Source organism: Myotis yumanensis, unplaced genomic scaffold, assembly GCF_028538775.1.
Source record: "Myotis yumanensis isolate MYYU_CA2020_CCGP unplaced genomic scaffold, mMyoYum1.0.hap1 SCAF_17, whole genome shotgun sequence".
Classification (NCBI taxonomy): domain Eukaryota; kingdom Metazoa; phylum Chordata; class Mammalia; order Chiroptera; family Vespertilionidae; genus Myotis; species Myotis yumanensis.
In genome coordinates, this window is record NW_027223768.1 from 22,811,388 (window position 1) to 22,826,366 (window position 14,979).

A 14,979-nucleotide genomic window follows, 5' to 3' on the forward strand; every position below is an offset into this window, starting at 1 on the left:
AGTGTCCCTATGCACTCTTGTTTAGTATGCCAGGCTCTGACCACTCTTTACCTGAGCCATTTCTCAGGACTGTATGCAGTGAGCCACCTTCAAGGATGAGGTAATGTCTTCCCAACCTCTGACAAAGAACAGGCTTGCTTCCACCTGCCATAAAAGTGGTGAATTCCCAAAGCTCAGTGCTCCTTCCCTAGAGCACAACCCACTGCATATGCAGGAATCTATCTAGGCCTACCTGCGTCATCCCAGGGGAATTGGAGGACTTGAGAAACCGATGCAAACCAAATGAAGCTCATGCCATTTGCCATGCCATGAATAATAAAGTCCTTTGGCTCAGACCCAAGAGTCTTGTACCTCTGCCATCATCTAAGAAACAGTAACAGGCTAACTTATTAGCTTGCAAGTAGGGTACAATCCTAGACTTTCACAGTTCTTGACAATGAATAAATAAATAAATGGGGGAGAGGGAAAGCCCATCCTTACAGTGGAATATCAAATAATAAACGTAGAAGAAATGATGGAGTTAGAACATCATTAATGGATATTAAAACTAGTGGGTGAGCCCTAGCTGGTTTGGCTCAGTGGATAGAGCACTGGCCTACAGACTGAAAGGTCCTGGGTTCGATTCTAGTCAAGGGCACATGCCTGGGTTGCGGGCTTAATCCCCAGTAGGGGGCGTGAAGGAGGTAGCCAATCAATGATTCTCTCTCATCATTGATGTTTCTCTCTCTCCCTCTCACTTCCTCTCTGAAACCAATTAAAAAAAAAAATATATATATATATATATATATATATATATATATATATATATATATTTTGAAAACCTAGCGGGTGAAGCGGGTGAAATTAGGAAAAGGATACTTTCATAGTAGTCTAAAAGTAATCTCCCCACAAATTACTTACTAATTACAAAGAGAAAATAGGGACTTTACAGTTGAGAAATCTGGCAGACACCACCTTAGGCAAGTGGTCAAAGTTAACATAACCAACATTGGGACAAAGAGACATCATGTTTCTCTTGGTAGAATGTACTGAGAGAGACACAATTCTGTGGTATTCCCCCTAAAAATGTATGATCTGAACCTAATTATGAAGAAACATCAGACAAATCCAAAACAGACATTCTACAAAATGACTGGCTTATACTCCTCAAAAATATCAGTCAAAAAGGAAAAGTTGAGAAATTGCTCTAGATCAGTGATGGCGAACCTTTTGAGCTCGGCGTGTCAGCATTTTGAAAAACCCTAACTTAACTCTGGTGCTGTGTCACATATAGAAATTTTTTGATATTTGCAACCATAGTAAAACAAAGACTTATATTTTTGATATTTATTTTATATATTTAAATGCCATTTAACAAAGAAAAATCAACCAAAAAAATGAGTTCGCGTGTCACCTCTGACACACGTGTCATAGGTTCGCCATCACTGCTCTAGTCAAAGGAGATTAAAGATACAGGACCACTGGATGATATGCATGATTCTGGATTGTATGATGAATCAGAATTTTAAAAAATAATTACAAAGGACATTTTTAGATAGATGATAAATTTGAGTATGAACTATGAGTTTGCCAATAATACCTAATCAATGTTAACATTCCTGACTTTGAGAAAGAACTGTTGCACACTGTTGGTGGGAATGTAAATTGGTATAACCATGACAGGAAACAGTATGTAGGTTCCTCAAAACATTAAAAACATAGCTCCTGTATGATTCAGCAACACCCCTTCTGGGTATATATCTAAAGGAAATATAATCAGGATCTCAAAGAAATATCTGCACTACCATGTTCACTGCAGCATGGTTTGCAATAGCCACGATATGAAAACAATTTAAGTGTCCATCTATGAATGGATAAGATGTAGTTTATATATATAATGAAATATTATTCAGAAATGAGAAAAAAGGAAATCCTGCCCCCCTGGTCGTTCCGGAAGATCATCCCAGAAGGTCGTTCTGCTGTCTGGTCTAGTGTGTGTGTGTGTGTGTGTGTGTGTGTGTGTGTGTGTGTGTATGTATATATATAGAGAGAGAGAGAGAGAGAGAAAGAGAGAGAGAGAAAAAGAGAGAGAGAGACACATATATATAAAGCTATAGAACAGGGAGCAGAGTGATTTTGAGTGGGGCTCTACACTCACAGCATAAACCCAAATTCCAGCACCATCATTTATTAGCTGCCTAATCTTAGACAAGGTACTAAACTTCTCTGTACCTTAATTTCCTCATTTTTAAAATGCAGACAATAATAGTTTCTAATTCTTAAGATTCTTGTGAAGATTTCAAAGGTGAATACATGTGTAAATAGCTCAGCACATTTAGCATATGAGTTATTATTCCACTGTTTTTAGAGATGAACATCAAAAGAAAATGAGTCTTTAACCTAAAAGATTATGAACTGAATACCAAATCTCTTGAGACTGAGGTCATGCTCTGTCCCCTAACAATAAAAAACAAGGAGAAAAACTGAGACAAAGGGGACCAACTCAGAGTGCTTAAACTAAAAATTTAAATGTAAATGAAACAAAATTCCCTTTTACAAGTAGATTATGATGTCAAAATATATTTAGAACAATGTACTAAAGAATGCTCTTTATATGAAAGTACCTTTGATTATGCTTGGTTTACAAATTAAGTTTATGTTCAATAGGTGAGATTCAGATATTTTTTAAAAGCATCCTTAATGCCTGCCTGGATTTCCATAAGAACTACCTAAACACATGGATTCTGCAAACATTTTTAAGAGTCATAGTTAACAGAATTTTATTTAGAATTAACATACTGAAGGTAAGAAATCATAAATTCTATCATTAATTAGGAGTTATAAACTCAAATGTCTACACAGGCCAGGCAATGGAAAAAGTCAAGCTAAATCAATAGGGAAGAACTGAGACCACAGTGGCAGGACCTGAAGAGCCCATCTGAAGACATTTAAGTTTTGTTTCTTTTTGTTTTAAACATCGTGCCATATGTGTTTAGGCTGAGTTCAGCTCAGAGAGCACCTGTTTTGATCACTGAATTTCAGGTTTTAAGTTCTTAGGACCTTTATGCTATACTAGAGGCCTGGTGCACAAAATTCGTGCAAGAGTAGGCCCTCGCAGCCCTGGCAGCCTCACGGCCACCCGCCCCCCCCCCCCCCCCCCCCCCCCCGCCCGAGCGTCGTTCCGGAAGGTCATCCCAGAAGGTCGTTCTGCTGTCTGGTCTAGTTAGCATATTAACTCTTTATTATATAGGATATTTGTGTGCAAACTTGTTTTATAAAAGATATTAATAAAATGGTATATTTCTGAGAATACTCATGTACATCGAAAACATCAGGAAATGTTTCAATGGCACCCAAATCACATTATCAAAGATATCTGTCCCACTTTGAACTCACAGTTACGATATACTTTTACATGTCATAATATATCATCTTTAAGGTTCCTCATAACTCTGACATTTTAAGAATTTGTGATTTGTGATGGAACAAAATTCCTTCATACTAGTAATTAATATGTACCCATGAAATAACTTATCAGAAACACTGAAAATTGCTGAATTCATTCACTGCTGAAAAGTTTGGCCTAAATATTTCTATTGAAAAGAAATACATTCAATTTGTATTTTTGACATGGCAATGATCCAGCCTTTATCCCACTGAAACACCTGCCAACCATGGCTTTAAAAATTTTTAAATAAAGTAGCAACTCCACCTTTAATAAATTCTTTATAAATGTTCTCCAATAAGTACACTAGAAAAAGAGTGTTTTAAGTGAACAATATCCAATGCCCCCAAAGTCCAAAGTAATTTCTGCTTCCACTGGATTCCCTAGCACTTGGATGTTATTGTTTTATACGATTAATCATATTTCGGTATGTTTCATCTTCTCTAATATACTTTAAACCACATAAAGGCAGAAGCATGTTATTCATAGTTTATTCCTATCAATAATCATTTTGTACTTGCACAGTAGGGGCTCAAAAAAAAAAACAAACCCCAAGAGATACCTACCATTTCTTAATAGTGATGAATTAATGTTAAACTCTTTCAAATTCTGAAATAAATTGAGTTTTTACATGGCTGAAATTATTGCTATGCTTTTTTAAAAGTCTCTACAATTCAGAGATGTTCTCAGTATCAGTAGCTGGTTATATTAATGTTTAAGCAATCGTATTTTTAGATAGATAAATATTGCAATAAATTTAGAATCTTTTGATTTGAGAAAGTAAACTTTAAGAATGTTACTTAAACGTAAGTTTAGATTTAAACAGTTATTTGAGAGAAAGATGATATGTTTTTGGAAAGCATTATTTATAATCATTAAGTCTTACCTGAGTATTCCAACCTGGATCTAATTTTTTAACTGCTGCAATATACTCCTGCATTGCTTGGCTCGGGCTGGAATCACCAAGTGCTTTCCATGCTTCCCTAGAATATCCCAAACAACCCATCATTAAGTATATAAGTAACACAAACAGCATGTTTCTTAAAAAATTGGCATACACATTTTACAGGTCTGGGGATACAGATATAATAAGCCATAGACGAGCCTCTCTTTTTGTATTTACTTTGGTCTACACCAGGGGTTCTCAACCTATGGGTCGTGACCCCTTTGGGGTCGAATGACCCTTTCACAGGGGTCGCCTAAGACCATCGGAAAACACATATATAATTACATACTGTTTTTGTGATTAATCACTATGCTTTAATTATGTTCAATTTGTAACAATGAAAATACATCCTGCATATCAGATATTTACATTACGATTCATAACTAGCAAAATTACAGTTATGAAGTAGCAACGAAAATAATTTTATGATTGGGGGTCACCACAACATGAGGAACTGTATTAAAGGGTCGCGGCATTAGGAAGGTTGAGAACCACTGGTCTATACAGATCTTCTCACACCTAAGGAACCTTTACACAATTTTTTCTAATCACCTTCTCCCATGAAATCTTAGTAGTCCAGATATATTGCATATCTGTTGAATTTTGTAAGACCACAAACCATTGTAATATCTAAGATTTTATAACTCCCCAAAACCAACTTTCACACCCCTGTTGAAAATGTCTGATCTGTATATAGACCAATACAAGTAGTTGCCATCTTATAACATAACTGTGCTTACATTTCGGTAACATGGAAACTAGTCATCACACAAAACAACATTCCCTGGAAAAATGCCTCAAACTTCTTATTTGAGATGTATATTTAAGCCCAGAGTAATATTTTCGCTTTCTTTTCTGCAAGCTGCCACAACAGGCTCCTTCTTGGTTTTTCCCTGCCAATTCTACTTCCACCAGGAAGTAAACCTACTGATCCACTGTGAACCAGAACTCAGACACACATTTTCTTAACCACCTTCCTGCTCCTCTGAGGAACAGAACACCTTTCGGAGATTCCTAAATTTATTTTAACTGAATCTCTTGAGAGTTCCTTGTATATATCCTAACACTTTACTCATAAATATATCAATATATATCAAACTGAGGAAATTTAACATCAATACAATAAAATTTCCGTGATTTGCCAATAATTTCCTTCATATCTTTCTTCTCCTAGACCAGGAGCCAATCAAGATTCATACACAGCATTGAGTTTCATGTATCTTTAGCCTTTTCTATCTTCCATGATATTGATATTTTTAAGAATCCCAACATGCTGTTTTATAAAATGTCCCTCCATTTGGACTTAAATGATTGTCCCCTCACCAAAGAGTGTTCATAGCAAAAGCAATTAATCATGATTAGAATCAGGTTAAATATTTTGTCAAGAGCAATACATGGGTGACATGTCCTTTACAGTGCATTCCATCAGAGGGCACGATATCAGATTGTCCCATCATCGGTGATAAGACTGAGGACTTGGTAAAAGCAGTATCTCCCATTTTCTTCTTTGTAATTAATAAGTAAATTGTGGGTAAGTATGAATAAAAATTGCTCCCCAATAGTTTTTCATCTCCTGGTTTTAGCATCCAATTTAGATTCTTGCCTGAATTATATTAGAGTGGTTGTAAAATCTAAACTTTGTAAAATTGTTTAAAAAATTAAAACAGAAAAATAATGAAGTTATAAATTGTCATAAATTTTTTAAAAAGCACACCTCACAATTAAAAATTATGTCAGGTATTCTCTACAACAGTAAGACAGCGCAGTCGGAGAACTACTTGTTATCACCAGCAAAGCAACCTTGGGCCGGAATGAAAATCAAAGCATGCGCGTCCTTCACTGAGATGTCCTACAGTACACACACAAACAGGTCAGCAGAACCAAGCAGTGTGCTTGATGCCGTAACTCAGTGGTTCTCAACCTTCTGGCCCTTTAAATACAGTTCCTCATGTTGTAACCTAACCATAAAATTATTTTTGTTGCTACTTCATAACTGTAATGTTGCTACTGTTCTGAATCGTAATGTAAATATCTGATATGCAGGATGGTCTTAGGTGACCCCTGTGAAAGGGTCGTTCGACAGCCAAAGGGGTTGCGACCCACAGGTTGAGAACCGCTGCCATAACTGATTTACATTTGGCTTCAAGCTCGGCCTCTCCTAATGGCTGGGTAATGGACAGTTCAGACAGGCAACCTGTCCAGGAGACCACATTTTGAGCAGCACTGCTCTAGAAAGTAAAATTACAATTCATGTTTAGCACTTCTCTCTACAACCATATTTCATTTTTTAAAAAACCCTACCCTCTATACATTTAATTCCAGGGCTAATGCTTCAAAGTTCTTCCTGCTATAACTAAGGTTCCCTATTGTATGCAATTCTTTTTTCATTTAGACAAGGTAAGAGGAAATAAGGCTTCATACGCTAAGAGGGAACCTCTGAATTACAAGCAAAAAAACTGGGGAGGGTATAATCCTTTTACATATTCAGTAAAGAAGTGAATTAAGTAAGCATCTGGGTTTTTTTCCCCTTCTTCACAAAAGGTTATGGTCAGCACTTCCTTCCTGTGTTGGGTGGGGCAAGGAACAGAAGAGCACTAGAGATGAGATAAAACAGGGTCGGGGAGAAGAGTAAGGACTGGGGATTCACCTGCTCTTCTCAGAGGAAGAAGTGGGGACTGTATGACAGGAAAGGGAAATCTCCAGCAATAGCTCACATGGTCACTCTCTAAAAAGCTATTCTTACGTAAGGAATGTATTTCTGCTGTGAACTACTTACATACCAACATTATGGCATATGAATCCTTTAGGAGACTTAGCTAAAATCGGATTCTTTTAATCTCTCTCTCAACTGCCTGCCCTTATCAGTCTACGGCAGGGAGATTAATATAAAAATAATTCTTTAATCTGCTCATCCATTTCTAATTCCTAAACACCTAAACCATTTCCAACAACCCCAATAGAGTCCAATAATTTCTTACCATTTTTGCTTTCCTTCAAAATCAAAGAAGCCTGGTTTCGGAGTATTGCAATTTCCAACTTTGACCTAAATGAAGAGGGAGGAAATTAAGAACTTATTTTTCAAAGAAATGCCAGAGAAACTTTTTTATTTTCAAAGCTATTATGTGTATTTAGTAACTACTGGTTAGAAAATATTTGCACCTATATAGGATAACAAAATTTAACATTTTTTTGCAAAAGCAAACAAAAAAACTTTAAATATAGGCTGGTTTTGCTCACTGCATAAAACAATTTATCTAATACTATAATACATTTAAAAATCTGGATGAAAGCCCTAGCTGGTTGGCTCAGTGGATAGAGCATCAGCCTGCAGACTGAAGGGTACTGGGTTCAATTTCGGTCAAGGGCACATGCCTGGGTTGCAGGCTCAATCCCTAGTAGGGGGCATGCAGAGGCAGCCAATCTATTCTCTTTCATCATTGATGCTTCTCTCTCTCTCTCCCCCTTCCTCTCTGAAATCAATAAAAATATATTTTTAAAAATATGGGTGAAAAACAGTTACATTCCTAAGTTAATAGACAAATTATATATGACAAATTATAAATATAGATTATGCAATCCTAATTACTACTTATAATACAGAACAATTTTAAAGTTTGCAATAAACAAACTTTAAAGTACAATTACCACAATTCATAATATTGTTCATTTATACTGATGCTCATAACACTATAACATTTTATCTCTCCCAAATTCCAGGATAAAACACACTATTTTTAAAGTGCCCTATTATGAAACTAATCAATATAAATTTATTTTGGAGGCTGTGCAAAAAATTTCAAGTGTTTCTCAACAATATAAATTCTATCTATTCCATAATAATCTTTTCTGTTTGTGGTCAATACTTACTTTTAATCCAATTAAACTATACAGTAATTAGCTTCATTGTGAATAAACATAAATGAAATTCACACAAGTGCAGAATTCACTATCTGGCCCCTGATTCCTACCGCCAGAAGTGATCTCCCTTTCTGATAAACTCTCATAGCACTTATTCTGTATGATACAATCTATGACAGTATTTTTCGCTTTTTGTGTTAGAAAGTTTTGTGTAAAGTCTCATCCTTCTATTAGAATACAGCCTGCAAGAAACTCAGGCACAGGGGACTGAATGTGTGTAAGTGATTTAACTCAATCATTGCACTAATATAGTGCCTAACTTAAGGTAAACATGCTTGTTGACTATAGAATGAATAGTATTAAGCAGGTGTTCAACAAAACACCTACTTTCCCTAATGCTAAATATCCAATCTGATCCCAATCCACTTCTCAGGGATCTTCTCACTAACTCCTATTACTCTTCCACACTTGAATTTTGCTAAAATCAAAATGGTGGTCTACTTGCTAACCAGACTGCTAACTCACTGCGCCCTATGGATTTTTATTGAGTTTTGCTCAATGTAGTAATTCCCCTCACCACAAATGCCTTCCCTGAGCTTTCCAAAATGCTACACCTCCTACTCAAGATTCAGATTCTAAGAACACTTTCAGTCCACAATGATCCCATCCATCTCTGAAATCATAACAATTATCATCCCTATCATTTGCTTAGCAATTTGTCACAATCTGATTATTAAAATGTACACTTACACAGCAGCAGCCGTTATGAAGGGACACAGGTGAGAGAGAAGCAGCTGCATTTGGTGTGCGAAAGCTCCACCCATGTTATATCAAACAAGCCACACAACAATCCCTTTAGGTCTGCCATTACAAACACCTTTTATAAATGAGCACAGAGCAGCTGAGGTGGGTTGTTGCGGTTTACACATTAGTAAATCCTAATCATTAGTCAGTGTTTGAATCCAGGACTGTTTGACTCCACAGTCCAATACAGTGGGGCCTTGACTTATGAGTTTAATTCGGTCCGAGACCGAGCTCGTTAAGGAGCTCGTTAACTCAAATTACTCTATCAACTCAATGCAAAAAATCGGCCGAGAGACAGCTGGTATCTCAAAAAACTCGTTAGTCGGGACACTCGTAAGTCAAGGCCCCACTGTATTCCTTTACTGTAACATTGTTATATATGTTACACAGAATCTAGGCTTCAGTTCTGGCATCTCTAAAATCACCTGAACTACTGAAATGATAGAAATATGAAATGAGATGAACTATTGGACATTATAAGGATAGTTATTATTATTATTGTTGTTTTTAACCAGACATCAGCCAGAGGCAGAAACAAAGGCTAAATCTATTCTCCATTTCTCCAACATTAATACAAGTCTCAGCCAGACACGTGGTCATCCACATAGCCATGCAACTCTTGCCCAGGCACAGGGAACTGAATGTGTGTAAAAATTATATAAATATCTTTCTTAAAAAAGAAAAAAAGGCTTGTCCTTCCCTTTCCCTTTGCCCGGGGTTAATCATGCATGTGCTGATGGTGAGCTATCTCGGGCCATGGACAGAGGATCTTAGGGCAGCAGTTCTCAAACTTTTCGATCTCATGATCCCTTTACACTCTTAGAAACTGAGGATCCCAAAGAGCTTTTGTTTATGTGGGTTATAGCTACTGATATTTAGAAGATCCCTGAGAAGTGGACTGGGGTCAGATTGGATATTTAGCATTAGGGAAAGTAGGTGTTTTGTTGAACACCTGCTTAAAACACATTTAAAAAATATATATTTAAAAAAATAAAATAAAATAAAATAAAATAAAAAATATGTATTAATTCACTTAAAAATAATAAACCCATGTTAACATAACAAAATTTTATAAAAAATAACCATCAGTATAAAGCAAAAAAAAAATTTAATAAAAAAGGTGACACTGTTTTACATTTTGCAAATCTCTTTAATGTCTGCCTTAATATATTCTCAAAAATCTACTTCTGCATTCAATATACTGCAACATGTTGCTTTCGTTGATGTATATGAAGAAAATTCAGCTTCCCACAGATATGCTCCTAGAAAAGAAAGGTATTTTAGCAGCATTTTCAGATAATTGTGAATATTCTTCTTAGATGCCACACCAAAACTCAGTGACAGTTTCTTTAAGGTTAGTTGCAATCTGGAATCTGAAGTCATATGAATGAATTTTTCAGTTACATTAAAATCCATTGTTCTGACTTGCACTTTGAAAGGTTTTTATATTTACACATAACTTGTAACATTACTCCATGCAATATTTAGGAAATATGGTTACTAAGTTATGTAGACCTTCCAAATGTTGACACATTTCCCTATACAACAGCAAAAGTTCACAATCATTAAAATCACCACTAATATCATAAAAGTGTTTCAGTATTAGGAAGCTGTCAAGCTCCTGTGGCAGATTTTCCAAATTCCTAATTTTCACTTGAAGGCTCAGATGTTCGCATTGGCAACAAATACCGTCAGTTGTTTTCCATAAAGTGATAGGCTCACTTGAATCATTTTCAAGAAATTTTCTGCTAAATCAGTGGTTCTCAACCTTGGCTGCACATTAGAATCACCTGGGAATCTTTTTAAAATCCTGATTTCTGGGCCTCATCCTCCAGAAATTGTTTCTTTGTTACTAATGTTGTGGCCCCACTCCATAACAAAGAAACAGAATTTCCGGAGGATGAGGCCCAGAAATCAGGATTTTAAAAAAGATTCCCAGGTGATTCTAATGTGCAGCCAAGGCTGAGAACCACTGTGCTAAATGCTCCCATCTGAATAAGCATAGTTTATCTGTGAGTGTTCTATTAAGTAAAAGTGATGTTTAATTAAAAAGTGGATAGCTCAGTTTGCAACTCAAAAATTACATAAGTGGTTTTCCTCGAAATAGCCAACATAATTCAGTCTGCAGCAAGAGAGCTTTGTGTGTACCCCCTTTCATCACACACGATATTAAAGAGACTTATGCTCAAGTTCATATTTAATAAAAACCCATAATTTTTACCGCTTCAACAAAGACATTTTTAAGTGAAACTGGCTTTTTCTTCTTTTTTACTGAGTGCACGGTGGCAAAGAAATATGAGTACTAGTACTATTTACTGCCAGTGTCTTCATTAATTCTAATGCATCAGCAGTTTTATCCACCATGACAGCACAGAAAGAAGGCAAATAGTGTCTTAGTATTATTATGAAAATAGTATGATCTTACAGATCCCCTGAGAAAATCTCAGGCATTCTCTGGGGTCTACAGACCATAATTTGAGAACTGCTGCCTTGGGGAATGGCTGAGCTACAAGATAGAAAAAGACCAAGCCCCTGGATGATCTCATGAGGCAGAACCACCCTACCAGTCCTAGATCAACTACCTCCAGACCATTATGTGAGCTGAAAAGAAAAGTCCAGCAGCTGTCCTGTATCCCAACTGACACAGAGCTTTTGTATCCCAAAATTCAGTTCTGGATCCAGAAAAGACTGAGAAAATAAAACTATAGGATTTTAGGACACCATGAGCAGCAGTTTCCAAATCATTAGATAATGAATCATAAACTATAGAGTTATAAAACATACCACTTTAACAGAGCATCTAAACTGTTTTCTCTGATATATATGACATATCCAGTGCCCTTGAAACAGAATATTTCAACAAAGGTTGCCAATGGTGAATGCCAGTGAATCAAGTGTACCCAGGTTAAAGTAGGAGGACATGAGTAGTCTAAATTGTACTAGTGCTGAAGGCTCCTGAACAATGAAGCTAAAAGGAATTTGAAATTTTTATTGTCCTATTGTTTTTATAGGTGTCAATTAGTTATCTTTTCCTGGGAGAATGTAGGCTAGTGCACACACAAAAAAACCAAAACACCCTGTTAATTGGTGTGACCTTTTTGGAATGTCACTAAAAGATGACTTTGGAGCCATAAGCGTATTTGAAACCCTAAGAGCTATTAGGTAAGTTTAAAGCTATACCTGAGAAAAAAAGGTTCATATCTTTGCTCATTTTTATTACCTTCCTGCTGACAACCTTACCTCATTCAGCCCAAAGTACAAAATGTAATTATTTTACGAGAAATTTTCCACCATGCAGGAATTATACTGTAGACTTTCAACTTTGTTGTTCTAGCAAAGATGCTACTTTTAACAGTCTCAGAATTCTGTTAAAAATAAGTTATTTAGAGGATATTGAGGAAAACTGTATCCCAATGTCATATCTAAGTAAGCATAATCTTATTCTCTAATAATGAAGACTTTTATTTTCCAGATATAGAATATCTCTAGACACCCTACCATCAAACTCTTGAAAGGGCGAGGGACACACCTCTTCCAGGCTATCTGGATGAAGTGAGCACACCTGAGACAGGTGACTGCAGCTCACGGATGACTTAGAAATCAAATCTTCAATAATGATGACACTAATATCAATAATAAAGGTATGTCCTAGAAAGAATGTTTTCTAGGGAATTTGGAGAAAATTAGTCTTATACTGCCCAGAGAATCATCAGTTAAACATTACATACAATCCTAGCACAATATTCAATAAATTCTTGTTAAATAATCGGAAGTCTCCTTTTAATGTTACTTTAATGTAAGTGACCAAAGAGAAAATAGATATCCAGAACTTTTTACAAGAAAGAAAATTCCAAGGCCAATTCAGGGACAATTTTCATTCAACACTATGATTTATACCACCTGTGTCTACAATTGTATCTCTCAGGTCAATTTAACTAATATTCATCAGTCTTCAAAAAAAAGGCTCATCTCTATTCAGTATATTCAGCTGAAGAATACAGAGGGACCCCACCAGGTATTTAAAAAAAAAATACAGGGAAAAATAGATACCAAGAGGCAAAGGACAAGTTTTTAAAACTTCAATAAAATAAAATGGGCTATTACACAGCACTTCATTGCTTCCAGTGTTCTAAAAAACTGGAGTTTTCATGAATTGTTATTCAATGCTTGTCAGCAAGTTTAAACCTAGACTCAAGTAAATTAGTAAGTCTCTTAAAGGTAAGTAGCATGATGCTCTTGCTTCTTTGCATTCCCTGTAGGCATAATACCCAGGTGTTTTGCACATAAAAAAGATGCTGAGTAAGTATTTGTGGATTATAATAAAGCATTATTTTTTCCTTCTGGTACCTAACTCAATATCTCTTTGAATGACATATTAAAAATGTCTGAAGTGATATTATTTTTATTTCCAAATAAAGTTCAGAGTCTTAGGATCAGGCGCTACAAGCTAGTTCTAGTTCTGACTGACTTATCTGTATGACTCTAGGCAAGTTACCTACTCTCAGCATATGCAGCCAAAACACGTCTATGGCATTTAGGGTTTTAAAAAATCACAATAAGAGAAAGTAATAATACGTTGTTTTGTATTGCATTGCACTTTTTATTACAATCATATTCTTCTCTAGGATCTCACAATATTTTTTTTTTATCCTTACATCCATATGGCCCTTTGGCAAGAGTGACTGACAAATCTGATTTTGTCATCCTCATTCTGTAACGGTTCTAAAGCTGGTAAAAGCTTAAGTGCAGCAAAGTCATCGAGCAAGTCAGAGAAGACATAGGAAAACTGTTAGTGTCCCGCTAAACATCACTCCCAGGAGAGCAGACAAGTCCTTTCCATGTCCGTAACGATGCTAATCTTTAAGGGATGATGAAAAAAACAAACAACAAACAACACACACACACTTCAATGCTAGCCATTTACCAAGCTCGCTTGCTATTAGTTTTTGTTGGAAAGGGAAGGCCTCTCGTCGCTCTCCCGCATCCTCCCCTTCGCCGCGACTTTACCTGCTTGTACCTGGCGTACAGGTACAGGAGCTGCTCCCTGCTGGCCACGTGAACCACGCTCTGCAGGTGCGCGGCCGCCTCCTCAAACAGCTCGGCCAGGCTCCGCGACGCCCCGCGCTCAGGGCTCGGGACGGACTCCACGTCACCGGAGTCGTCCCCCGAGCTCAGCTCTCCGCCGCTGTCGCCCGTGGTGGTCCCCGCGGACAGGAATGGAGAGGCCATGTGTCCGCTCGGTCCTCTCTCGGTCGGGAGTCACGCCCGGCTCGGGGGGCCTGGCCGCCCAGTCCGCGTCCGGAGCCCGCGCTGGCGTCGGACCCCAGCTCACTTCCTCCGCGCTCCCGCCCCTCACTCTGCCTCCTTCCCCTTCTCTCCCGGGGCGTTCGGGGCAGGTTCCGCCACTCTCAGGAAGCTCTCCCCTGCAGACCCCGTCTCCTCCCGCTTCCCGGGACTAACTGTGGGCTGGGGCGGCTGGGGCCCCTCCAGCCGCGCTGGGGCCCGGGCGCAGCCGGCCGGTCCTGAAGTGGAGGCGGCGTGCGGCGGGGGCGGGGGCGGGGGCGGGGGCGGGGCGACGTGAGCGCGGGCGGCGTGCACGCTGAGCACGCGCACGAGCACGCGCCCGGCTACGCTCGGCGCCGCTGGGGGTCACGTGCGTGGCTCCAAGCTCGGCGCCGCCCACTCTGGGGGGCTCGCGGGACCGCGCTGGGGAGACGCCGCTTGGGAAAATTGTCCTTAATCATTTAGCTGAAGTTAGTCGCAAACTCCGGAACCTACTCAGAATAGGCCAGCGTGGGTAGGGGAAGGAGGCCTTCCGTTTGGTAGTGTAGCCATAGGGGCGGCGTCGCGGGAAACAGAGGTGAGGACTAAGGTTCCGCCCGCGCGCCCGCCTCATCCCTGCTTCGGTTGTTGTGTCGGAGAGTTTGGCTTGAAGAAATAAAATGGA

General features: G+C 38.2%; 1 protein-coding gene across 1 annotated transcript in view; it reads right to left on the reverse strand.

Moving 5' to 3' along the window:
* Positions 1–14,570, reverse strand: part of ACBD6 (acyl-CoA binding domain containing 6) — a 132,760-nt gene extending 118,190 nt beyond the window's left edge. The window contains exons 1-3 of the mRNA XM_070396639.1: positions 14,040–14,570; positions 7,349–7,413; positions 4,311–4,407 (exon numbers count right to left, since the gene is read on the reverse strand). Coding sequence (XP_070252740.1) covers positions 4,311–4,407; positions 7,349–7,413; positions 14,040–14,261 — 384 coding nt within the window. The 5' untranslated portion in view covers positions 14,262–14,570. The remainder of the gene's footprint in view (positions 1–4,310; positions 4,408–7,348; positions 7,414–14,039) is intronic.
* Positions 14,571–14,979: the final 409 nt, after the last annotated feature.